Source organism: Phalacrocorax carbo, chromosome 25, assembly GCF_963921805.1.
Source record: "Phalacrocorax carbo chromosome 25, bPhaCar2.1, whole genome shotgun sequence".
NCBI classification, from domain to species: Eukaryota; Metazoa; Chordata; class Aves; order Suliformes; family Phalacrocoracidae; genus Phalacrocorax; species Phalacrocorax carbo.
In genome coordinates this window covers 277,772-304,403 of record NC_087537.1, presented here as the reverse complement: position 1 = coordinate 304,403, position 26,632 = coordinate 277,772, and the positions used below count along the sequence as shown (strand labels likewise).

General features: G+C 41.0%; 2 protein-coding genes and 1 long non-coding RNA gene across 5 annotated transcripts; 1 reads left to right on the top strand and 2 right to left on the bottom strand.

Annotated features, from left to right (window-relative positions):
- Positions 1 to 2,818: 2,818 nt before the first annotated feature.
- On the bottom strand, positions 2,819 to 10,346 carry SOST (sclerostin). The gene is made up of 2 exons (XM_009501132.2): positions 7,628 to 10,346; positions 2,819 to 4,743 (listed from the first exon to the last, which is right to left on the bottom strand). The coding sequence occupies exons 1-2, from the start codon at positions 7,848 to 7,850 to the stop codon at positions 4,322 to 4,324; spliced, it is 645 nt and encodes a 214-aa protein (XP_009499427.2). The 5' UTR covers positions 7,851 to 10,346; the 3' UTR covers positions 2,819 to 4,321.
- A 144-nt stretch (positions 10,347 to 10,490) lies between these two features.
- Positions 10,491 to 17,841, top strand: LOC135317345 (uncharacterized). Of its 2 annotated transcripts, XR_010376329.1 has the most exons (4): positions 10,491 to 10,565; positions 11,852 to 11,943; positions 12,397 to 12,518; positions 16,627 to 17,841. It is a non-coding gene; the product is annotated as an uncharacterized LOC135317345 (long non-coding RNA). The 2 variants fall into 2 exon arrangements; XR_010376328.1 differs by lacking the exon at positions 16,627 to 17,841 and having other exon boundaries at positions 12,397 to 15,138.
- DUSP3 (dual specificity phosphatase 3) lies at positions 15,286 to 26,628 on the bottom strand. Of its 2 annotated transcripts, none has more exons than XM_064473468.1 (3): positions 26,451 to 26,628; positions 19,795 to 20,021; positions 15,286 to 16,317 (listed from the first exon to the last, which is right to left on the bottom strand). In XM_064473468.1, the coding sequence occupies exons 1-3, from the start codon at positions 26,492 to 26,494 to the stop codon at positions 16,112 to 16,114; spliced, it is 477 nt and encodes a 158-aa protein (XP_064329538.1). In that variant the 5' UTR covers positions 26,495 to 26,628; the 3' UTR covers positions 15,286 to 16,111. The 2 variants fall into 2 exon arrangements, with proteins under 2 accessions (XP_064329538.1, XP_064329537.1); XM_064473467.1 differs by having other exon boundaries at positions 26,422 to 26,626.
- Positions 26,629 to 26,632: the final 4 nt, after the last annotated feature.

Below are 26,632 nucleotides of genomic sequence, written 5' to 3'. Positions count from 1 at the left end.
TTATTCAAATTTCAGGTTACAGTTGCACAGTATGTTCAATCCAAACTCAACCTATATATAAATATGTTCTATGTTAATTTAAGATTTTTGACCCTGTTTACTATAGAAAAGTTGTTCTGTGCGCCCATATACTGCACTAATTTGAGTGAAACAAGCTAATTACAAGTTGATGTCATATGGCTAAAAAAATACATGTTTATTCCTTCCGTATTTCATGATGCTGACTTTCCCAACCACATGTGCAGAACACACATGTTTTCTGGACCTAGGACCTCACTGGATAAAGTTATATTCTTTATTGTGCAATTTGTAATTAAAAAGTTGAACTTCATGCAAAATCTTAGGGACTCTGTGGATACCAGCAGGCTGTTTGTGCTGCTTATAAGTTTATCCTTCACTGAATAATAGCAGAATTGTGGTTTTGCCAGAAAAAGAAATGAAGTAGGCACACTATTTATTGTAAGTCAGTGAGTATATTGTAGAGAATGCACCGTGGTTTGTTGTCTACACAAGTCGGAAATAAAAATGGGGGACAAGTGAATGTTCAAAGCTGATTTGGAGAAATCTTGAATCCTGTCTGAAAAAAGCAACTTGATTGTTTTTCAGTGGACTACCCATTATGACAGTTGTTCAGCTGCTGACAGGCAGCTGTCGTCAGCCAAGTGAAGGTAAATTCAGTGACCTGTCACTACTTATAGTTCAGTAGCACCTAAATTACGTGCCACTGTGCTATTTTATTGCAAAAATTATAATGAAGAAATTTCCTTTGGCCTGACAGGTTTATATAGTCCTGAAGAAAAGCTGTTTAATGGTTCTGCAAAAGGAGCAGGTGCCTGCGCATTACCCCTTTGGAGTATTTGTTACTCTGAATGACCCTGTCCTATGTATGTCTCGTGTCCAGAAATGTTTCACTGGTGTAAGGACAATCTATAAAGTCGCTCTGTTTTCAGTTATTTCTTCTGTGTATGTTATCAAGATTTTGCCTCTGGAAACACCTGGAAGTGTACAGACTTGGTGTGAAGGACAAATTGAAATTTCCTGCAGGCGCTCATTCTCAAACCCCCAGTTAGAGGTGGCATCTCCTCTGTACAGCATGTCCCTCGAGTCATAAATAATGCTTCCAGCAAACACTGACATAGTTTATTAGACCAGTAAGTCACCCTCTAAATTCCTGTCTTGCTCTAGAGCCCTACTAACTGTAAGTAATATGAACTAATCCGAGGCTAAAATCATGTACACCTTTATCAGAGACTTGAGCGAGAGAGAGGAAAAAAAAATAAATAAGCACAAATGCTCTGTCTGAAAATAACCCACAAAGGGGGTGGGGTGGGGGGTGGGGAGGAATGTAGCAGTTCTACCTGTGTGAAACATCCCAGATTTTGATTTTTCCAGCTGTTTGCAGAACACTACTATTTCCTGTTCCTCTCCTGACAATATAAATTGCAAAAGAGGTGTTGGAAGGGACTGTTTCAGGAGTAAGATTACAGAAGACTAAGCATATCTGCAAACAGCTCATCTAATCCACTTTTAACCTGTGGTAAGAAACCACTGAGACGCAACTGTAAACAGGATGGGCGTTGAGAGGAAATATAGTAATGTAAAAGTGCCTCAGGCCTCCCTGTCCATTGGTATTCTTGTAAAAGCTTTTGTAACGTGCAAAGAGCCAATCACTACATTGTAAGTGAGAAAACTACAAGATTCTGAATGGCAGCTTAACAGCAGGAAACTTTTGTGCTTCTGGTAGAAGGGAACTGCGTGCAAGAAGTGGGGTGTTTTTTGGAAGAGGATGGCTTTCAGGTGAAACGTTTGGGAGAAAGGTATTGCCGGTTCACCCGCAGCAGGCCCTGTACGCCTGCACTGCCTGGGATACAGCACGACATCTCAGATAAAGTGGAGTAAGTCTGGCTTATCATAGACAACATTTTAAAAATGTTATTCCAGCAACTTTAGATGCCACTGAGATTTTTCAGAGGAACTGAACTGCTTTTCTTATGTAAGAAGCACTGGCAGGTATTCATGCTGATTTCAGAAAATCAAGCCCCAAGCGCCACATTCATAAAGTCAAAGATAAGTCTGGAAAACGTTGTCACAGGTATGACAACTCTTTGTATTAGGTTTTTATATGAATTATCAATTAATAGTAGTGAAAGGACACCTTATCTACTGGCTGTGTTCAAAGAGCTGTTCATCTTCACAGCGGTATTGAAAGATCCGTATGCCATGCGCAGTCCAAGCTCAGTTTTCCCTGACTTCATTGGAAAACGTCTTTGTTTCTGAAGAACATGGCCTTATAAATGAAAATGGGCATAGGTCTACAATACTAAATCTTTAAAAAGTTTAACTGTTGCTTGGCAGCACTTGCAAGAGGTTTCCACACTTCTTCTCTTTCAATGAGAGAAATCTGAAGCAACCAGATTTCAATCAAGAAATCTTGAGCGACAGTTCACAGACTTCATGTTTTCTTTGGTGGCTTTATCAGGTTGTGAACATATGAATCAGGAAATGTCACTGGGAGTAGGGGGGGAAACCTAAATCGGCCGAATTTTTCTTCCCCATGGGAAGTAGAAATGAGAATACTGAAATAGTTCTGAGCTCCACATCTGCCCAGGAAGAACTTTTCCATGAGAAATGTTGTGGACTGGAGCAAGAAGTTCCAGGATGGAGTTTCTTTAGAGATCTGTGGGTTACTGATTGAGAGTTAAGGACCCTGACACTCTCTGTCACAGAAATTGGAGTCAATGCCCTGACTGTTCTGTAATTCACTAGCTTTGCAGCAGATCAGCTTTACACTGTAGCTGAAAATCAATGAGTCTTCCTATAATTAATCATTGTTTCTACTTTATTAACAATGTATTTAAAATTAAAAATAACATGCTAATATTTTTAAAGCAGTATTACTTCTTATTCTCTACAAAGGAAAATATTGCATAAATAATTTCTGAGAAAAAATAAATATGTAATTCACTCTCTGAAACAATACCTTTTCTCTCTAGGTTCTGGTCCCACATAAAATAATTGCAAAATCTATCAACATCACAGATTTCCATAGTTTATATGAGTTCAGCATAAACTCTACGTAGAAAATAAGAACAGCGAGGAACTGTCTTCATCCCAAACTGTGTTCATCTGATACTAGGCTTAGCACTTCTACAGGATATATACAGCATGTGATGATTCACTTTCTAATAATATTCTTTAATGGAAAAACATGAACGTTAGACTCAAAGTTGAGAGGCTAAGGAAAGCCGCTGTCAAACTAAAGACTTACCAAGGTTGCACATACCAAAGACTTTTCTAGAGGAATTCATGACGTTAAAATTAGCTAGAGGCTCACTTTTAATGCAGAACCAGCACCTTACTCCCGGGACTTGGCTTGCACAGTCTTAGCACTACAAACTGTGTGGCCCAACAATCCAAACTCTACAGAATAGAAAATGTAAACTGAGATATCTAAGCTGATACTAAAGACATTTGTGTTCTAAGAAATAAGGATTAATCAGTATCTTTTATGATAAATTATGCATATTGTTAGCTGTTTACAGGACAACCACCAGTGAGGTTATCTGGTTTGAGAGGAGCATCCATTGCATAAATCTGCTCCACTTAGTAGAATTTGTTTTATTGTTCCTAAAACAAATCATTGTCCCTAAAACAAATATGGTTTTAGTTGTCAAATCTCAGTTTTCAATCTGTTGATTAGTCTTTTAATAAAAAGTATTAAAAGTGTTTTGAGAATGCAAGTGTCGTATTTTGATTTTTGCGTTTTAGAGGAAACAACTGGGGCATGAAGACATCTGACAGGGTGCTAATTTCCCAACGATTTGACTTCAGTCACCATAACTGTTGAAGTCCCTGCTATCACTAACTTTGTACAACTTGTTCCGAGAGTGGTAACTCTCCTAATCGCATGCTTGCCCTGCGTCACGGCACTTACAAAAGTGGGAAAGGTATCTCTGCGTTCTTTTCACATAAAGTGAGTAGAATGACTTCTAACAAAGCGTGATTGTCACCGTAACAGCTTCCCTGTCCTCTGCCTTCCTACTTGTACAAGCCACATGATCTCACATGAATCTCCAAGGTGTTCCTCTCCTCTCAGACTGAATTTAGGTGTTGCTACCTCCCGCTCGGTTTATCTCATTCTCTTATCAGACCATAACTGCTATAATCTGATAGATTTTTTCACTATGTGAGCCTTTGACCCATCTTAGCAGAAGGAACTGGAACCTACTGCAGTCAGAATGTCATGCTGTGGCTTGTGAGTGCCATTTGATGATTTGTAAAATATCCAGAGCTGCTAGGCTGTGTCACTCAGAGGTACCTTCTAATAAGCATTTTCTAACTCGTGCTGGTTAGATTTGCTGCTCCTGGCTCTGGAGAGACGGGGCTTCTTGTTCTTCTGAGGCCTGACAGTTTCCTTTCCGAAGTCCTTCAGCTCAGACTGGTTGTGGTAGCGAGTGTAGCGCTTGCACTTGCAGGACGTGACAGCTCGGAATTTGTAAGTCCGAGTCTCTTCCTCAGGACAAGCCATCTGGATGCGCTGCGTGCGAGTGTGGGCAGGAATGCAGCGATAATCCAGGGCATTCTGACGCCACCACTTGCCTCTACCAATGGAATTGGGAAGGAGGTGTGAGGGGACACACTGACCAGAGCAGACCAGTTCCTTGACAGGCTTGAGGCTGCGGCAAGGCCCCTCTGTGATGTAGCGGGTGGTTCGCATTTCTCTGCAGCTGAAGTCGGAAGCATCTGCAAACAAGAAACACATCGATTACCAACTACTTTCTTCCCCATCCTTGAGAAAGCACTTGTTTCTGTAGCAGATATCTAGCTCTGAACTAGATACAAGCTGGACATCCTGAATGGCAGACTTTGGGAAAAGTATCTCCAAAGACTCACTTGTGCAGCTTCAGAATATTTGGCTACTCTAGTTATGAGTCCCTTGAATAACAATGTACAGACCGATGAATAAAATCCTTCTCTTGCCACTAGGTAAATTCCACATCAGGGTTGTGCAGGTGGGCAGTGGAGCTTCTGAACTGTGAACCCTAGCAGTGGCGGTTACTTCATGGGAAATTTTGATGGGATTATACTGGCTTCACTTACCTGCGGGCAAAACCTTCCCCCACTGCTCTAGTTTAACTCTATTGACTTCAGCGGTTGACTCCAGATTTAAATCCTTTTGCAACAAAGAAAGTGTTCCTTAAGTGATTTTTAACTAGCATATTGTGTTCCAGGTTAGGGAAATTAGCAGGTAACAACAGTGCTAAGGAATTCCCACTCTTCAGGCATTAGGTTTTCCAAGTTTACTGCTCTCTGTGATAATCCCACATGTCCCACATCATTTCTTTCAGGCAGCTGGAGGCATCTTCTGGCTGATTAGGAACCTTATAGTGTTTTTTATTCCTGCTTCATCTCAATGGATAGCCATAGGCAAATGAAACACAATGAAAAATGCAAGATTTTTTAGCATTAAGGATTTAGAAAGACTTTCTGATTGTAGGAACAGACTGTTTCCAAAGGTGTCTCTTTTGCCAAGCGACATGCTTGGCTAACTGACTTGTTTGGAAGACACAGAATTTGGTTTTTGAAGATGTTTATCAAAGAAAGAACTTCATCTAGACAAACACATGTTAATGTTCTTCTCTTAGTCAAAAGGGTAGCTATAACTCGGGAACACTACTTGTGGTGGAAATCCTCAAAGGTCAGCTTACAAATAGAAGGCTGTGTCTGCTAGGCCCATTCTCCTCGCTGTGCACAAGGTGGTTCCCTCCTTAGCACATCAAGAGAATTCTGACCCTGAGTCATTAGTGATAGAACAATGTTTGTACAGGCATTTTAATTTTTGGCTTTCCACTGAAGTACAGAAACATGATTTTTAGTGCTCAGGTTTATATTTATCAGAGTACAGCTAGCAGATTTCATTTTTTGAAAGTTCGAGGGACTGCATCAATGAAATTAATCAATCCTTCTCACAATGCTGTGACAAAAATGCTGACAACTGAACTCCATGTGCGCTTAGTCTAATCCTCCCAAGTTCCCTAAGCATTTAAGAAAATTATGTCTGTGTCTGTAAAAAAATAATGCTCTGAATCAGGTGTACTGTACCACCATAGGCGGAGACAGTTAAATACACAGGCATTTGCCTCAGCTATATTGGTTTATTTTCTGTATGTGTGCAGGTTCCACACACTGCAAAACTATTCATGGTCTCCTGCAATGTCATGTGTCCTGGGAAGGTCTGGCCACTTTGGATCATCATTTTGATTCCTTGTGTTAAAGATGTGAAAATAAGTACGCAAGATCATTTTATATCTTGAATAACTGTCCAGTCTCCTTCACTCTCTCGTTCTTAAGTAAATGTCCTTTCCACTTCAAAAAACATGCACATATCAGTGGAACAGATTCTGCCCAGTTGATGTCAGTGTAGTAAGAGGCTAAAAAATGAAGGTATTCAAACGTAACAACAAAACCAACCTTCCTGGACCTGGTGGTTGGTGGGGCTGCCCATGAGAAGCAGAGTGCTCCCCCTTTTAGAGATTCAAGACCCTTATAAATCTGCACTGTCAAAGAATATTACTTCTCTTTTTTTCTTTTAAAATATTGTTAATGCTATGGTTTTAAGCACCTTAACTGACAGCTGCAGCATGAAAACACAACTTCCTTCCAGTTGTCTCCAGAAGAAGGCGGCTAGCTCAGACCTGCAATGTGCAGCAGTGGGAGCTCTAAGTTTGACTTGTTGCTACATGCGTTTGGTAGCTAAACGTGTCAACCTGGAGGACGAAGTTCGCCCTATTTGCCAGTAGAACAATTCTTCAAAACTACCTTTCTCTGTTTGGTGCTAACTCCCCATCTTCCATCTCTCCTCACAAAGCTTGTTTTGCATCGTTGCTAATAGACGTTTGGGCCAAATGCAGTGACAATCTATTATGAAGTATATCAGTGCTGTTGGAAGTAGCCAAAGGGATCCCTAGATGGCACACCTCTGCAAAATAAAGTCCCCTCCAGTTCCTTTGGGCGTTAATTCCCCTTGGGAGTGCTTAACTGTTCATGACAGCTTTTTTGGCTGCTGGAATCTGGCTGAAAATCTGGCTGTTGGCAAAGGACAGAGAGCAGCACACTTCTCCCATCCAGCTGAATGCAACCTCCATGGGCCCTTTTTGCTGTATGAGCTTAGACACAACTAGCGCGTCTCCTTCTAAATATTAAGAATTTATATTATCTATCTCCACTGCCAACCCGCTGCCCCATCCTAACATCAAAAAGAGAAAGATGACCTATGATCTTTCCTCACAGTGCTTGCAAGCACAAAATGTAGAGAAATTTAAGTAACATCTTCTACAGGTTTTATTTATTGGAGTTGTGTCTGCAGAGAGCAGCTGGGCAGAATAGGAATGCATATTGTAGTACCTAAGGATTGCTCAATAGCTATACCCCATTTTTCCATCAGTAAACTCCGGTATAGCCCTTCTAACATTTACATTGATACTTCTTCAACAGTAGATGTAACTCTGTGTCACTTACAGCATTAGGTCCACACCGAAAGGTTTTCATAAATAAACATATGATAAAAAGTATTATTTTACAAACTGCCTGTTAGGGTCCAAACCAGTAATAATGATATTTTTCTTACCGTTAGCGTCTGGAGCTTGTTGTATGTGTCTTCCTCCATGCTTTGCCTGGTTCATTGTGTTGTTGTTGTTGCTGAAAGTCTGCTCCATTGGTGTTTCTGTATTTTCAGTGATCTCAGGAATTATTTCTGTAGCATCATTTTTAAACATTTGCCACCCTTCCACAGGTCGAAATGCTAGTTGTATTAAGACACAGACAGAGCACACAGCCCAAGAGATCTGCATGGTGGCAGCTCACAGATTAGCTTTTCAGCCCTCTGACAGTCTCAGATCCCAGGCAAAGGCACATTATTCCCCTTTTTTAAATCCTTTTTAGAACCAAGCCAGCCAATGACTATACAAAGTGGGAAGGGCCAGACAACTCATTCATCTCAGCTTTTGTCAGCGTGAAATAAAATGGGTGTGTGGGGGTGGGTTAGTGACAATATTCTACAACTTCTATGTAAAAATTTCTCATATGCACTTCATTTTTGTGCCTGGCAACGATGGTGATTGACAAGACTAGGATGAATTGCAACCTGACAAGTATTTCTAACAATGTTATAATTAAAACCTGCTTCTACCTCCACATCTGAATCTTTGGCTACTGTATTTTCCAAAGGTTTTTCAGACTTTCTATTTTTACTGTTGTTCTTCCCCCCCACCTCTGGTATAAAGTAAGCAAACCTAGAAGCTGTAGCTCAGTAGTTATGCTTTTCAGTCTCTGCAGGCAAATGATTTGGCATGGTGGGGGGTGGGTGTGTGTAACTTTTTTTTTTCCTTTACAAAACAAGAACCTCTACTTTTTGTTTCACAAAGGTACTGGAAGAATCAGGAAAAAGATGCTTTTCAAAATGAGAAGTAATTTTGTTTAGTTTTCCTTAAAAATAGGCTACTTGGACCAGGTTAGTTAGGATAAACAGCGAGGATGTTGTACATTGTGCTTCTTATGTGCTCTTTCTCACATTTTTACCACTTTAAAGAAAAAAATCATTTGCATTTTCTTCAAATTCATTGCATACTACTGCTTCTGCTGACATTGTCTGCAAGTGTTGAATATAGGACATTTGCTTATTTTAAACACACAAACATGACCAGACTGATTTCCATTCATGATGTAATCCACAAAAAGAGAACTGATGACCTCACATCTAGGGCACCTATGCCCCAGATGTATTCATGTGTCATTTTTTAAGATCTTACCTGTGGTGTTCTTCTTCCTTGCAGAAGTAATATGATAGTGGTGACAGTTGCATTGTTTCTGTGTCTCAAGACCACAAACACAGTCAGGCTATTAGCAAATGATGTCAGGCTAAATACATTAATTGGAAAGCATCTCGGCATTTAGTAAGGTTAGACACTACACTGAGCTCATCCTAGCTACTGAAAGCAAAATGTTTGCTTAAAGCAGTAGAGGGACACCCAAGGCTGTTACTGCAATGCTTGTCACATACATCCTCAAGAAAATGTTTCATGTAGAAGAGATTCAAAAGTGATTCACTGTCTGGCTTTTCCCTACTACTGTAAGACTCATTACCTAAGGCTTGCGTTCCAGTCTGACAATTCTCCTGACCTTGCACAGAAAACAGGTGTCACAAAAGTTAAAGCAGCGGAGGTGTATTCTCCCTTGGTGTGACCTTGATGATAAATAATAGATTTAAACAACGGCAATGACCTGAGGATATTTCACCTCTCCACCGTAACCCATACGCAGAGACACGCACAGCAGATGCGCCGGCGGTACAGAGTTTCATGAGCTTTAGCCTACCAGCTCTGTACAATGGTCTTTTCCTACAGTAATAGCATCTGAAATATATTGCAACATGCTTTCTCTCCTACCTTGTCTCACTGCTCAAAATTATAGAGGTTAGCGTTCTCAGAAGAGCCTGCCTTTCCAAATATTCCAAAGACTCTCTAAAAGCAACCACGCATTGTGTTGCATGTAACTGTGTGCCCTTACTGTCTGCTCCCCTTCCTCCTTTCCGCCAGCCCACATCTTATGCATCCTACCATCTCAGAAATTACTCTTTTTATGGAGGGATACAACATACTATTTTTGTTTTACAAGAGGTTTTTTTTTCTCCACAGCCAGTCAGGATATCATCCTCTAATACAGACTGTTGTCACAGAATTTGCCTCAGATATGCTGATTCCCTTTTCCCTATAATCATCTTCATCATCAGCACTGATTATCTTTCACTCATAACTGCCTCCTTTACTCAAAGCAGTTATCGATGGTCTCACAAATACAGGAAACCCAAACACTCAGCCATTGCAAATGTTTTTCCAAGCATAATTTTTCTTACTTACAAGTAAGTCTATTTTTGGCACAGAGCAACAGGTGAAATCCATTCAACAGCACAGGATACACACCTTCACAAGGGTATCACACAATTGCCCACCAAATAAAAAGGATTCCAAAGAAAAGACAGGCACCAGCTTGGAAAGCTGTGGAATCACCTTCCTTGCAGATTTTGGTTAGTTGGTTTGGGTTTTTGTTTCGTTTTTCCATCAAAGAGTAGGCTAGACTACCATGATTAAATTATACTTGAAATTGTGTACAATGATCTTAAGCTCTGCTTTTAGGCCTTACAATACAGCTATTTTTTTCTTTTCTTTGGAAATACTGATGTGATCTTCTAATAGCCCTCAAAGGAATAAAATGGTGTGGGGTTTTATTTTGGTTTTTTAGTTCATTTTGGTTAGGTGGGGTGGTTGGGTTGTGGGATGTTGTGTTTTTTGTTTTCTTGTGTTGTTTTTTTTTTTAACCTGAACAAGTTGGGAAGGATAACCAGGAACTAAACAAAGACTTTTAACTTGGTATTATTTTTGTCAGATAGGAATACCGCCTTGTAGTGGTATTCATCAATAGTGACCTGGTCCAAAGTGAGATCACAGCTTGTGACACAATGCAGTACAGCTGAAAAGCAGAACTGGAGAGCAGAAGAAAATGGAGCACTGGTAATCACTGAACCATTACTACCTATTCACTCCCCTATTTAAATGACTTCAGAATTGCATGTAGCTATCAAAGTTCAGTTTCTGTTATTTTCTTTTCATGTAATGTCTGCCCAGAGAGTATTTCCAAAAGCTACTGGTCGGTGTAGGCCTCCTGCAGACAACCACATTTACAGTAATCAATTGCCACAGAAAACAAAAAAAATCTCGATGTAGCTTTCCTAAGTATTTAAACAATCTCCTCTATTAACTGTCTTAACATTTATCTCTATTACCCACTGGGAGAAATCACACCAAAGAATGTACAAAAGTGAAAATCAGAAGCTATATTTAGACTCCAGCTTAAAACTTCTCGTCCACAAGCTCGGAGGGCAGCCTAATAAAGGCAAGGAAAGAATCCAAACCCCACAGACATTCAGATTGCTTAACTACAAAAACAGCCTTCCGTGTCCTGTAGCTGCTTGCCTTCACACAGTACTTTCTGCAACAAAGCAGGCATGGTCTGGGCTGCAGCCCCCCACAATCAATTGATTTTTGCACTGCTAATAAAGTACAGGGGGGAAAAAAAAAAGACCTATGAAGGACACTTTCAGAATGAACCCCCCCCGACCACAGAGGAACTCAGTTTGGATCCTCTGTATCCAGAACCAGGATATCATTTTCTGAGCTGAAAAAGCACCACCCCTAGCCATGTGGAGAAGGAGTCAGGCATATCGGGGGAGCAGGTACACGGATTAAACTAGCATTATACACTTAGCCTGAATCCATTGCTGCTGCTTTCTGGACTGAGACTTCTGACCTGACGCACTTGCGTTGCACAACACTGTACAATGAAGGCAGGCACACATAAACCTGCTTCTGAAATCAGTTCTGTCACTTGGCACTTCTGGTGCTCCCTGTGCACCCCCCTCTGCCCACACCCGGGCCAAGGGGCGCTCCGATAGGTATCCAGGCCCTGAGATATACGTGTGCAATTTAAGCTTATCTGTTGCCAATGGCTTATAATTTACACACTGCCCAGGAATTCAGTTTCTGACATTTTCAAGAAGAACCTGAGCGCTTCTCAAACAGTTCTTTTTCTAAGATGCTGTGAAGGCACCCTTGCCCAAGCAACTTTTCTCTGTTTCGTAAGAATTTTGCTGAGTCACATACTGCCTTGTGAATGTATCAGTCTAAATGCTATGATGTGATCTCCTTCAAGTAGCCAAGAATAAAAGGAATCTTAATGTTCTCCCCCCCGAGACCAGCAAATGCACTGATAAATCATTCTGGTGGCTTGCCGTTTTCAGTGACCAGAATACATCAGATCCGCACAACAGCATTGTTCAGAGATGGAATGAGCACTATCTACTGAAGAATAACAAGCCTACAGCTCCATCTGGTGAGTCAGCTAGCCAGTAACCTTGGCATACTGGAATTAAAATAATATTAAAAACCCAAACACTTAATTGAATTACTCACACAATCTGCATTTCCAGGATTTATTTGTAGAATAGAAGAAATGAATAGGGGACTAATGCTCATGAAACAAATCCTTAGAAGATACCTCTCAGGCCTGTTCTATTTTCAGTTTTACTCACTGGGGAGGCCCAGAAAGGAATTATAAAAGACATCTCTGTGACGTACTGAGATAGTCCCTGTGTGCTAAAAACACAGTAAACTAGCAGAACTAATTTAAAAAAAAAAAAAAAAGGAGAAAAAAAATTCCTGCTTCTAGTTCTAGCAGCAGAGATTTAATTAGATCTGGACAACAGAAGACAGCTCAATGAAAATATTTAAATGATGAAAACAGAAGTTGCAAATATCCTTTCTGCTGTTCTCCTTTGCTCAGCAGGAGGAAGATATATTTGACACGTTTGCTTTTCAATTCAGAGAGCATGTAGTGTTCTTATACACTGTGCTTTTCATCTTCAAAGCCTTTTATGAGATTAATTAATTCTCACAACACCAAGAGAGGTAAGCCGGGCATACTCATCTTGCAGGAGAAAAACATGTCCAGTACTAACACAGGCTCAACATCCAAAAATGGAATTATAATACAACACATTGCAGCTGCTAGCCCTGCATTCAGACACTATTAATCCTGAGTTTGAAGTAACTTCATGAAATGTTTGCTCTTCAGCAGTGACAGATATTTCAGCAGCTATTACAGCATTCACTCATGAAGTATTTTCTGACAGTATGTTGTCAACATTGTAATCTCAGCTGCAGGACCAAAGGATGAAGAAAACACTCAGAAAATGTTATTTTTGCTTTGAATCTTAATTTTTAGTTACAAACTTCTTTCCTGTGCTTATGCAATGGCTGAGAAAGATTTAGTTCAGTATGAGTGGAAGGTGAATTTAGTTTTACATATACCATAATTTTATCTATCTGGACTTTATTCTTTGTTCCTTGCTATAAAATGCCAATAGCTTCTCACCTCCACTCAACTCCCCTCTCCAACTTCACTAACTCTTAAGTACAAAAACCCCAAGCTATTGCTTTTTCTTTCTTTGTGCTGGATTTGACAGGTAGATGTCTTTGTTCTATGATAGATGAATATTTTCCAGAGACCCCATCCCTTCTCCAGAGTGCTAGCCACACAAAAAGTATCCCACTGCTATTCAGGATAAACATTAATGTAAATCTAAATCACACTATTTTAGCTATAATCAAGAGGTTTCAACTCCAAAAATGTAATGTTGCGATTTGCAACAAATACTTGTTTTAAAAAAAATCTTCCCCAATTAGCATGCTTGTAAGGAACACATCACAGCAAAGGGCAGGCGTGCAGTAATTTCAGAAGAATAAAAAAGTGCATTTCTTCTAATACTTTCTCAATTTCATATTACATGGAAAGAAAGCTCTCATTCCCTTTTTATACAATCTTTCCTTCTACAATCAGAATGAGAAATGTAGAAGTATACAGCATATCATTATGTATTAGAAGCATACAAGCTCTATTTGGCCAGCTAAAATAGGCAGAGAAATTTGCAACATTACTGTACTTAAACAGCATGATAAGACTAAAAGAGGAAGGGTATGATCCATTAATGGAGCAGTAGCCTGACATTCTAACTATTTTTAGCTGTTCCAAAAGCAGAGCTAGAAATGGTTTCCTTACTGAGTCACTCAAAATAGGATATACCATCTTAGAACTCAATTTTAAAAATCAGCTTATAGCATTGTCTTATTTCTTCCTCTCCACCCACATATTACAAATGTTTGTTAAATCAGTTTTGTTATACTGAGATAAATGGGCCAGAGTACCACTGGAGTTACCACTAGAAGTGAGCAGTGTCCTATGAATTAAAAGAACATCCTGAATATCAGAACAAATTCCTGTATGTCTTGATTTGTCAGTATCTCTTGATGCTGACAAATACAAAACATCACCATAAGGTAAACAGATTCGATTTTAATAAAGCATTCCAGTTTTAATCTGACAGCTATTAGCCTTCTTACCATCTATGAAAGAGTAACAAAAATCCAGTGCCTAATGGTTTCTTAGCTCTTTAATGGGCTGGAATTTTCAAGGTCTATGTAACAGGTCAAAAAAAGTGCATGCACAAGAAACTTTTTTTTTCTTGTAGTGCAGATAAGTACTATCAATACATGGTGTGAGAGGAGACAGAAAAAAAAAATCTGTGTCCACAGTAAAAGTTTTAAAACTATGTTTTATAAATAAGACCGCAGTACAAAAAAGTCAGTATAGTAGAAAAGATAAGGCCAGTATTGCTACTCCCCAAGCTACACAGCATGAAATTAGTAACTAGGAATTTTGAAGAAGCAATTCATTTAATACCGATATAATGGGAGAAAGGAAACAGGTATGTAATGAGCCAATGAAAGTGACTACTGCTTGCTATGACCGAACCATCCTGATTCAAAGCTAGCACTAAATACTGACTGACTGTAGGGAGGTGAAGGGAGATGTTATGTAGTGTTCCCCAGGTATCCCTTTAAAGGACACAAAAGAGGAAAGGCTACTTGACTCGGCAGTTCCCAACCTGTGCAAGGAAACAGAAATAAGCCTGGTCTTCAAACAGAATAATCACCTCTGGATTTTAATTTCAAGAAAATTATCTAGCTGTACAGACCCCCCACCCCACCCCCCACCCCACGCAAACCACACGACCCCAACAACCAGAAGTAAAACAATGTACATCCTGTGTGACTTTTGATTAGTGAACCAAATATACAAAACTAGATCTGGGCTTACGTGTGTTACTAACGCAACAGTGTTTCTGGTTAAAATAGTGTTAAGCTTTTCAATCTAGAACTACATGAAAGCATAAAGAGGGAGTACATACATCTCTGGTTCTGTTAGTTTAACCAACAACTCCAAGTTTGCAGTGGGAGATCCTTTTGTGTTAATACAGTGCTATAATTCACAGGTACACATTTGCACATTAAGTCAGGCATGCTGTAAACAAAGCTCCCTCTCCCAACACTGCAATGACTCACTTCATCTGTATGTTAAAGAGAATTAAGACATAATTTATTTTAATAGAAAGGAAATGCTTCCTATTCCATGTGGTATGTAACAATGCTCATTTCTACTTAATGATACCATGCAAGCAATCCAAGAAGAGCATACTTCTACAGACTGCTTTGTAAGCACACCTGTGCTGCCCTCCTGGAAGTAACCCGCATATGTGCTCATTCCCTTCTATGTTAATAAACAGCGATAGTAAAAAGGGAGAGAGACGCTGTAACTCAATACAAGCCTCGGGAGCCATTATATTCTGATACTTAGGACTTTATCATACATCCAGTACAAGCACTCCTAAAATACAGACATTATTTCTTCCTTGCTCAAGTATTTTCCTCAACATTTGCTCTTGACATTTTTTTTTAGCATGTTTTCAAAACAAAAATAAAAGAGCATTTAATATCAGACTATTTCATGTCAATCACAACAGCAAGAGGTACGAATATTCTTGGAGATACAGTGTGCATCAAGATTGGGCTCTGAATGGCTTTACTACCAAACACTGTGTATTGCATAAATCCACACTAAACACAACACTGCATACACTTCATTTTACAGGCAAGTGCATCTGTGCATTTGTATATATGGTTCTCCATTCCTTGAAGCGTCTACACTCAAACTTTAGGCACCTGTGTGCATGGAAAAGAAGCCTTAGAAAATACAGTACTTCAGTTAAGAGTGAGTGAAGAGACTTGTTGGGGCTCTCAGAAAACGGTGCTCTGGTGGGATACAAGACGAAGCTTAAATGAATCACACTCAAATGTCAATGCAAACCACACACGCTACAGAGTCTGTAGGGGGCTCTGAAATACATGTGAAGACAGCTATCACTGGAGTTACCCCTCTAAAAACACCTCCTTATTGCAACAGCTCTGAACAGTGACACAATTTTGTGCCGTCTTAAAAGACAGACCCAGAATCTGAGAAAGATACTTTCATTAGACAAGAGCAGGAATCCTTTCTCCCTCGCATTATGTGATTTAGGTTGGTGGTTGGGGTTTGGGAACCTAAAGCACCTAAGTTGTCCTCTGATGGTTTGAGAAACTTCAAAAAAATACTACAGTGCTCTGTTCTAGGGCTTCAGTTTGCCCTCCTTCACTAATTGCTCATTGAGCTGGCAAAGCTGCCTTAGAAAGCCATCATTGGGGCCAATCTCTCGCTTCTGCCGGACAGTGCTCAATGCAGACTTGACATCCATATTCTGGCGAAGCATGAGGTAGGCGATGACCAGTGTAGGAGAACGGCTGTAGCCCTCACGGCAATGCACAAATACTTGTCCTGCAGGGAAGACAGGTCATAATTTGTGTTATATTGGAATATATGTTTGAAAAGCAACATGAAATAGCTGGGATATAAAGTGCAATAATATTAGTCCTTCAGCAGCTTGAGAAATGTAAATGCTCAAGAATGCTACAGAAGACATGTAGAACTTGGAAGAAAGGTGCTATCACTGTGTTACTAGCTACAGAGTTTGTCATCAAGGATAATGCAGAAAACAAGTGGTTGTATATCAAACATTGACACTGAAACATATTTGCTGCTGTATTAAAGGGAGTCAAGCTGTGTCTATTTACTACACTTCTCCAGTCTTTTGTAGTTTAGAATAAGCCTTGGCCCCTAAAGATGACCAGTAAATGATGCAACATTTAAAATACACTGAAGACAGAGAAAGAGGCTGTTTGTCATATATTGCATCTCTTCAAAGATATCCAGCCTTTTTTGCTGCATTGCTACCAGTTCCTATGCTAACACCACGTTGGAACATACCTGGCTACTCCTCTGGCTATTTATGAAGCCACATTAACACTCAGGTAAATTAAACTGCTGACCGTGCAGCAACAAGAACCAGAAACATCTAATCACACCTACGCCAGCACCAATAAAATGCGTCTAGCTAACTGATTAGGGAACTCATTCTACCTATTTGTCGGGTTGCTTTGGGTTTGCATGGCAAAGTTTTGGTAGTGGGGGGGCTTCAGCGTGGCTTCAGTGAGAAGACGCCACAAGCTCCCCCCATGTCCAACAGAGCCACTGCCAGCTGGCTCCAAGATGGACCCACCACTGGCCAAGGCTGAGCCCATCAGCAATGGTGGAGTGCCTTTGCGATAGCATATTAAGAAGGGGGGAAAAAGAAAACCCTGCTGCACAACAGCAGCTGGGAGAGAGGAGAATGAAAGAAACAACTCTGCAGACACCAAAGACACTGAAGAGGAGGGGGTGGAGGTGGTCCAGGCACTGGAGCAGAAATTCCCCTGCAGCCAGTGCTGAAGACGATGGTGAGGCAGGCTGTTGCCTTGCAGCCCATGGAGGACCCCACACCAGAGCAGGTGGATGTGCCTGAAGGAGGCTGTGACCCTGTGAAGAGGAGCCCCATGCTGCAGCAGGTTTTCTGGCAGGACTTGTGACCCCTTGGAGGACCCGTGCTAGAGCAGTCTGTTCCCAAAGGACTGCACGCGATGGAAAGGACCCATGCTGGAGAAGTTCATGGAGGACTATCTCCCATGCGCGGGACGCCACGCTGGAGCAGGGGAAGAAAGTGAGGAGGAAAGAGCGGCAAAGACACGTGTTATGAACTGACCACAACCTCCATTCTCCATCCCCTTGTGCCGCTTGGGGGGAGGAGGTAGAGAAAATCTGGAGTGAAGTTGAACCCAGGAAGAAGGGAGGGGTAGAGGGAAGGCGTTTTAAGATTTGGTTTTATTTCTCATTATCCTACTCTGATTTGATTGGTAATAAATTAAATTAATTTCCCCAGTTGAGTCTGTTTTGCTCATGATGGCAATTGCTGAATGATCTTCCTGTCCTTATCTCAACCCATGAGCCTTTCGTCATATTTTTACCCCCATCTAGCTAAGGAGGGGGAGTGATAGAGTGGCTTGGTGTGCACCTGGCGTCCAGCCAGGGTCAACGCACCACATGCGTAAATCTTGTAGGTAGGTATCCAACAATAATAAAGCAGGCCACTGCTCCTTTTGAGAAATCTAAGCCGATATTATTGCTTCTCATCTGCTTCCTCCTTTGACCTGCTTTTCCAGACACAAAAATTTTCCCCTTCCCAAATGCAGTGAGAGATATGGCCCCAGGCTACTCTCCACAGTAAATTTTTTTCTGAGGCAACAGAACAGATGAACCATACACACACATTTTCATCTCAGCCGCAACTTGCTTTGAACCACAGCAGCAGAAAGCCTGTTACCACATTTGCCTTGAGCTACAGAGGCTTCCCAGCTCAAGGCAAATCTCTGATCAGCAGCCAGTTAAACAACTAACACAATTCATTCTCAACATTTCTTGAGAGCCTGTAGCCATAAATTAGCAAGATTTAGAGATTCTTGATCATATACAGGAAGAGAATCGACTTCCCATCTGCATATGATCAGAAGCAGAAGTGTTTCTAGTCTTCCTCTGTGAAAGGCAGTGTTTTAAGGGCTCCCTTCCAGACGTTTAACATACCAGACCTGCCTTCCTTCACGCAACTACAATGCTAAACTGAAACTGAAGGAAAATACTACCGCATCCCTCTTCACTGTTCTTACTCTACACTTCAATGTCAAACAAAACTATAAAATTTTGGTAGTGAGTTAATCTCAAAACTGGCTCCAGCATCACCCAGCTACAAAGTTCCTCTTCATTTACCACAGTAAGAAAACAGTGGCAAGCATGGTAGACAATGACCTAGGACTGAAAGAATCAGCAAATAGAACTGCTATTGTAAATTCAGATTGAATCTGCAACTATTTAGATCAAACTGAGTAGGGACAGTCATGGCATAGCGGGCACTGTTAAACTCTTCTTTCTTACTGCAACCTGCTTCAGTGAGTCACAACGCTAACTGGAAGAGCTACATTTCAATTTTTAGAATTTTTTCATACTCCACCAAACTGGTGGTAAAATCTCTTTCCATCTGTCACAAGCACATCACAGCTGTAGGACCCCTTTTGCCCATTTCAGAAAAAGAATTTCTAGAATTGTGGGAGTTCTCATTCCTCCTTTTTCATGTTCAGTCATGAAGCAAGAAAAATTAAACACGTGTAGAAATAACTGGTATGCTGAAATAGTTAGACAACAACAAACATCCTCTGGCCCACTGCACTATGTCCTAGGATTTCTGCTCTGGGGAAACACACTGTAGAGAAATGTGGCAATCAACAGCATTGCAAATATCATCTCCAGCCTTCCTGCAATCCTAGGGAATAATGAGGTAATCATCACATAAAATAATTTAATGACTTAATGTAATAAAAACTTAAAGGCCACAGTCTCTATCCTTACTGTACATTTGGAAATAAAAATCATATAGTAGGTTGTGTGAGTACTTTTCAGCAATGCATTACTTTTATCACTTCTGCCTTTAATTTATAACTTCTAGTGTCCTAAAACAACTTTTAGATCCTGAACTTTTTTTTTAATGTTTTTTTTTTTCATGTAATTTACCACTTCTATGATAAAATAAGAACATATCTTTCCAGAAGGGCATTATTATAGGATGCAGCAGCTGTTTTACTTTTCAAAGTCACCCCTACAGTGACAGACTTCCATTTGCCATGTACTGGAGACCTACGACTACAGACAGAAGATTAAGATGTCTTATTGCCTATTCTGGTGTCTTTGATCCAGAACCTTAATCTGAATTCCTGACTTGGTTGTTCAGCTGATAATCTGAGCAAAGAGCCATTTTAAACAGTAAAATAAATTGCTACGAAACATATGCAATGCACAGAAAACACGGTAGAAAGATATCTCAGTTTGCCTTACCATCCTTCTGGGAAAGTGCTTTCTCAATAAAATCAGCTGCCTCCTCAAAATAGCGACTGAGGTTAAATTCTTGTGTATCGTTAGCTTTAATGCCGTGGTATCTGATGCCTGTGCCTTCATAGAACTCTGCATTAGTGTTCACATGCATGAATGACTTCCCCTCTGCTGCATTCAGAACATGGGTTATCCCCAGACGCTGCAGCCTCATAATGTTCTTGGCTATGAACCTGTATGATAAAAAGTGTCAAGAAAATTATTAGAACTTGGTGAATCACCTCAGTATTTAGAATCACAGAATCATAGAATGGTTTGGGTTGGAAGGGACCTTTAGAGGTCATCTAGTCCAACTGCCCTACAGTGAGCAGGGACATCTTCAACTAGATCAGGTTGCTCAGAGCCCCATCCAATTTATGATGTCCCCAGAACGTACCGTTAACCAAACCCTTTGATTTTTCTGTTAATAGATGCTAAATATACTGTGCCCAGGAGCGAATTAGCTACAGATTATAAATTCACAGCAACATTTAGAGCCACGGTCACTACTTGTGCATGAGAGAATGTTATTTTGTTGGCTGACAACCAAGCAGAGCACACATGAAACCTAATCTGTTACACCCTTCTGTGGCATAAAATTATAACTCTTTCTGAACATAAAATTCTGACTACAGTAAGAAAATACTGGAGATAACAGAAAGCCCAGGACAACCACTTTTAAGATTAACCGCTATCTACATAAGGTAATTTGAAAACCAGTTACAAACAGCCTGTACTGTCAGCTACCAGCATTGCAGGGCTAGGTAAGCAGTGCTTGTTACTCTAGCAGACAGTCCAGACAGACAGACATTTTAGGCAGCAATTTTAACTACTGTGAAACAGCATTGGCTCCCCATAGGCCACAGAAACATAGAAAGTAACTATGAATAAATGGATCTTCAAAGGTCTCATCTGAAGACTCCTGTGAGGTGTAGTCCTCTGTCCTTGTGCTATTCAACATCTTTGAAGTCATGCAAAGATCTGACAAGGCTATCCAAAGGCCAGCAATATAGTGATATAGATCAGTCTTTGCCAGTCAGTGTTGTCATCACAGGTATTATAATTTTTAGTGCCTTAGTTGAAATCAGTGTGGAAAATGGAAAAGGTGAGAAAGAATCCCAATAAGTTATGTTTAAGATGCTTAAGTGCTTAAGAAAGCATTTGGTACTTTTAGGTCAGCTAAGCCCTTTCCAACTCCTCAGTTCTATCAAATAATTGTAGCAAAACCACCTGCTTTCATCTTTAAGCAGCTAAAAGGGCACCCTACCCTACTAGTGAACAACTGAGTAGGATGATACATAATAATCATGCCTTTCAGACTTGATGATGACAATGAGTTAGATCCAGTAATAATGCCATAAGCTCTGAGAAAAGCTCCAGGCTGTACAACGGCAATCCATCCATCTGCTTAGTAACACAACTGATAATGCACAAATCTCTACTTGTGCACTGGAACGCAATCTACAGTAAAAGGACATAACCATTAAATCATATGAGGAGGCCATTGACTCCTTTTTGTTGTAAAACCACTACTTTTGATCCTGAGTCTGATTATTTCCGTATGTCAGTCCCAATATTTGCCTCACTTTCCTGGGAAGGGAAAAAAAAACCTGCATATGTTTTATCATGCCACGTGGTCCCCTGCTAAAATCTGAGCCCGCTGGTCAACATTAGCAGAATGTGGCAGAAGGCTTTAGTTGAAAGATATCTGAGCTTCTGTGAAAAGAGGTAGCCTAAACAGACAGAAATCCCTTTACTGTTTTCAAAGGCAGCTTTCACTATGTGTCTAAGTGGATGTGGAAATAGAAATCTTTTAGAAAATCTCCCTATGTCTCAAGTCATTAATTGCAAATACAAGGAGTCTTAATATCAAGCTGAGCTCCAGATAAGCATTTGTGCAGTATCTTTTTGGACAAGTCTCTAAGACACGGCAATGCACCTAAGGGTTTTGGCTGGACACTTAGCTATTCTAAAAAAGTTAAATACCCAAATTAGTTGGTTTATATCTGTATGAATTTCTGAGCGCATTCACTCTCAGTTTTCACATAATTCAAGGCTGTATGAACACCTAGAGTGTTCCTTTTCTCCTAATGACTGTTCACCCCTTAAACTGTAGTGTAAGCAGATGAATCCCTATGCATGAGTGAAGCTTCTACATTTTCTGCTGTCTGTGCCAAACAACTATGGCAAATAGCCAAATATTTGTAAAGACTTCACTAGCCAAACAAATGTTGACAAATTTTCCATCTGGCAGAACATCATCTGTGCCAGGGGGCATGTATCAGTGCCTGGGGAAATCTGCTTGCCACACAAAGTAAATCCTACAGCGCAAGGCCAAAATAAAAAATGGTTAATTCAGCTGTGAGTTCCTATGCTTAGTGGGGTTAGTATATAGATCAGTATATATCTGATAGCGGTCAGGATCAACATAAACTCATGTCCTTAGAATCATGGTTGAATCTGGCAACACAGGCTGGCTCCCCTGGAGGCAAACTTATTCCCAGAGAACGATTTTTGCAGATTTTATAGACGATTTTATTACACAATTAGAGGTAAAAAAGACGGTATTTGTATGCCCTTTTTTTTCCCTCCCTTTCCAGAACCAGAGAATCTTGTCTGTTCTCAATATGGAAGATTGAGAGTTCCTCATCCCGTGAGTAACACTAGTAAGAAGTGTTTCTTTTGGACAGATATGAACAATTTTACCAGTTACAAAACACAGGCCTTAGAGAACCACACATCAGCAATTAAGGGTACATGAGGCTATAAAGTATTGCCATATGGTATTGTAAGTGAATAAACCAAGTCCTTAACGGCAAAAAATGCCAGGACATTAACACATTTTGATTTCCACTGTTATGTTCATGCAAAATTCTTTCCTCACCGCTTCACCACTTACTCACTGCTTACAGTCACTAAATTTAATATTAATTTGGGGAGAATGCCTTTCATACTCCTTACAACGTACCTGCACTTCTAGCACATTAAGAACAAAGAATTTCTTCGTGGGTTACCCAGGCACATTAAAACAGACAGAAAACTCAGATTGGGCATTTGTAAGTGGAACCTTTTTACCAAATACAGTTCTGGAGACATGGCTTGAATTGTTACAGGCTTCCAATAGTCTGTGAAAAAACCCACGAACAGATTCCGTTAGTCAGTAGTTCAAAAAGCTAAGCCCGCTTACTTTCTGGCAAAACACTGGTTTTGACAAGACACTGTTGCTCTGAATAAAAACCCTATTCTCCAGTGCGCTGACTGCTCCCCCCCATTTTGGTGTCATCTGCAAGCCTGATAAAGATGCATTCTGTCCAACCGTCCTGGTCACCGATTAACACGTTACACTGAAACACATCTTCACTTTTACAGAAACAGAAGATTTGTACTTCCAGTGTATCCTGAATTCTTATTTTGTTATTGCTTGAAAAATATCTAATTGCACTTGTCTGTCACCTATATAATGATTCTTGTTTTAGTGATATTACATTTTTACCCTTGTCTGCACCAATCTTGTCCAATCTTCTTGAGAGGTTAGAACTGTCCACTGTAATATGCAAAAACATTATTTTCAAAATATTTTATTGTATCATTGTACCTCTGTGTTTTCATTAACTATGGCTTTCATGTATTGCATGGCAGATCTAGTACTTTGTCTCCGTCTGAAACTTGAAATCATTTGACAGATAAACTTTTGTCCTACACTATGACCCAACTTAATCTCATCCACCTGAATGTCTCCCTATTGCCATTTTTATCTAAAGATGAGTTACTCGTAAGGAAAGACAGCAGCACCCCTGTGCAAAATATTCTAAAAGGTTTCCAACATAAGTTTATGAATCTCACTCAGACATTTTAATTTATTCCTGTGAGTTCCTATTCAAATTCTACTGCTTTTATGCCAGGTATTGGGACTCCAATCCCCCCATGTTAAAACTCTACAGATGTGGCTACTCTGAATTCTTATTGTTATAAAATCTCTGCTGCTTGTAGTCACAAACGTGGCCCTATTTTGCAGAAAGGTTTGATCCATCCAAGTCAAAGCAGCGATTTGAATGTCAGATCAAATGACTGCATTACTTAGCTCTCCTGCTATGTTGCCTTCCCAGACTTCCCCGATGCCCAGCGCAAGGTGCTTCCAGCGACTCCTCAGAGATTCAGTACGGAGATTTGTGCAACAAAGGCCAAAACTGAGATATGAGGTGGGCGCCAATCAGATGCACACCGCACCAAGACAGCTTCTCACATGAGGTATATTCCAAGCTCTTCGCAGATGCTAGAGCAGGACAAGACAGGCTAATGAACTGCAAATACAGGCCCCAAAGCTATGGCTTACTTCTTGCACGCAACAGTAAAAGCTTTATTGATGCCCTGCACACAGTTGGACCCACATGTGCACAAAGTCTGAGAGGCTGAACGCAAAGGAGGTTCACTTCCCCAGCAGTTTGTAGGAGGACTCAAGACAGAAAAACAGATCTCTCTTCAGCCTTATCTTTATACAAGGAGAGTACAAAAGAGGGACATGTAGCTGGAAATGGTGTGAGAACAGATCTGCACAGGTTCACATTCTTTCAGAATGACAACTACTATAGCAAATGCTACTTACAATGCAGTATACAACAACCCCCTTTCATACAAAAAATCCTCTTAAGAATTAGTATTATTTCCAGTTTGAGAATATCAAAGTTCACCCTGCAGTGACTGGAATCTTAATAGATATTCATCCATTCAACTAGACATCAGCATTATCTTAATTCTCTGCGGATGCTTCAAGGATATCATTGCCTACTAAGTCTTGATAAATTAAGTAGGTTGTCTGTTCCCACTTTGAAACAGCTTTTTCAGCCCACAAAGTTATTTCTTACCTCTAGCTGTCCTCCACAATTTTTCAGCATGCTTTTAAAAACAGGGACAGTAGAATTGCACATAGTCTGTTAGTCCAACTAACAGTTACACTGTTCTTATGCTACAAACTGCACTGGTGGTCCCCATATTTTTGGTTGTCAATTATTACATAAAAAGCCCTTCTCAGTGGTAAAGCTTTCCACTAGACATTTTCTATCCTACAACTTACACGTGCATTCTCTGTTCCTAGACAACCTTGCATCTGAATGTATTAAAGTCCATACTATATAATTAAAATCAATTACTGAACAGTGAAAACTACTCTGTAGTAGCCAACTATTTTCAAAATTATTTTTTAATTATTTACTGTGCAAATCACCTTGCAGGCTATGACTTAATTTCTTCCAGGTAACTGCTAAAAATATGAAGGAGAAGGTGGCTGTCAGATGTCAGATTGGCCATTGAGATAGTAATTTAAGTCCTATCCCTAGATGTGCATGTCCTGGATCAACTGGCAGTGACAAACATCAATTGGGTTTGCTTAGGAGAAAATTAATGAAAACCTATGCGTTTGACTTATATTTCTTTAGGAGTTACAAGCTTCAAATAAGAACAGGGATCCAGTATACTACACATGTATCAAGAAGTCCCCAATTTCACAGAGATAAAGTGTACAAAGATGGACAAAATGGGGAAAGAGAATCAGCAGGATTTGATAGGATTGGAACAGATAATTGGAATCATAAGCTTAGTGCAAAGAATAACCATCATACAACTGAGAAAAGAGGTGGTATTGGTGAATCCTGAGCACTTTTCCCATTTTAAGGGCCTTCATCATACCCATACCTGCATCACTCTGGCTCCCATCCTGCCCATGAATACTTAATTAGGATGAGTTTTTTTAGGGAAAAGAGTTCTGAAACATTCATTTGACCAATCACAGACAGGGGTGGTGACTCCTATTAAGGCCTTGCTCCTTTTAGGTAATTTTGCGCATGGTTAAACCGAGATCTAACATCCATATTCCTATTTTGCTCATTCTTCATGTTCCAGCTTATTCCACTCATCTGACATATGGTTATTACACTGGTGCTGTGACCGGGCTTCCGCAGATGATATTGTACATACACCTCGTGGCATTTTGTCTCTCCTCCCTCCTCTGTGCGGATGACCACAACTTGTTAGAAAGAGTAGGAAATATCAGGACAAAAAAACCCCAGCACTAACGCAACTGAGCAGGTGCATTTCATTCTTAAGCAATTTAATTAGTCTTAATCTTGCTTCAGCTCTATTTTAGCTTAGATTTGGGACAACAGGGTACCAAACGTTTTAGCAGATGCCATTTACGAGCTGTGTCTTTGTCACTTGCCGTGCCAGGCACCAGCAGGAGCCCCAGGCCGCCTGCTGCCAGGCTGCTCAGGCCTTGCAGCCACAGGCCTCCCGGCTGACAACCCCCCTGAGCTGGAGGCCTCCGGGCTGCCCAGCCGGGGCCAGGCTCCCGAGGGCGGCCCGGGGCCGCCGCGGGCCCAGCAGATTCCGCCCTGCAGCCTGACCCCCTCCGGCTCTAACTCCCGCTCGGGCGTCGCTCGGGCTACGACTCAGTGAACGCCCTGCGCCCCACAACCCTGCGCGGCCACGCAGTCCGCCCAGCCCAGCCTCCGCGCTCAAGCGCCTACGAGAGTGCCGCTCACGGCCGTGCAAACACGGACCTCCCGCCCGCCCCCGCCCCCGGCCCCGGCCCCGCGCACTCACGCGTTCCCCACGTGGATGCGTGGCACCACCTCGTTGCTGTGCGCGCTAGGAAGGCTATAGCAGCCGCTCCCATTAGCCAGAAGGTCGTTCAGCTCCTCCACCGAGATCCGGTAATCGGACATGGCCGGGCCCAGGCCGATCCCCGCCGCCCGGCCGGGGGCCCCTGGCGCAGCAGCTCGGGCCTGGCGCGCGCCCGCCCCGCCCCGCCTGG

Excerpts from the sequence above, each read along its gene's own strand:
- SOST (XM_009501132.2), bottom strand. The coding sequence starts at position 7,850 with ATGCAGATCTCTTGGGCTGTGTGCTCTGTCTGTGTCTTAATACAACTA. Across the intron at positions 4,744-7,627 it reads ACAAGCTCCAGACGCTAACG|ATGCTTCCGACTTCAGCTGC; the intron begins GTAAGAAAAATA and ends TCTTGTTTGCAG.
- DUSP3 (XM_064473467.1), bottom strand. The coding sequence starts at position 26,543 with ATGTCCGATTACCGGATCTCGGTGGAGGAGCTGAACGACCTTCTGGCT. Across the intron at positions 20,022-26,421 it reads CGCATCCACGTGGGGAACGC|GTTCATAGCCAAGAACATTA; the intron begins GTGAGTGCGCGG and ends TTTATCATACAG. Across the intron at positions 16,318-19,794 it reads AGCACTTTCCCAGAAGGATG|GACAAGTATTTGTGCATTGC; the intron begins GTAAGGCAAACT and ends TCTTCCCTGCAG.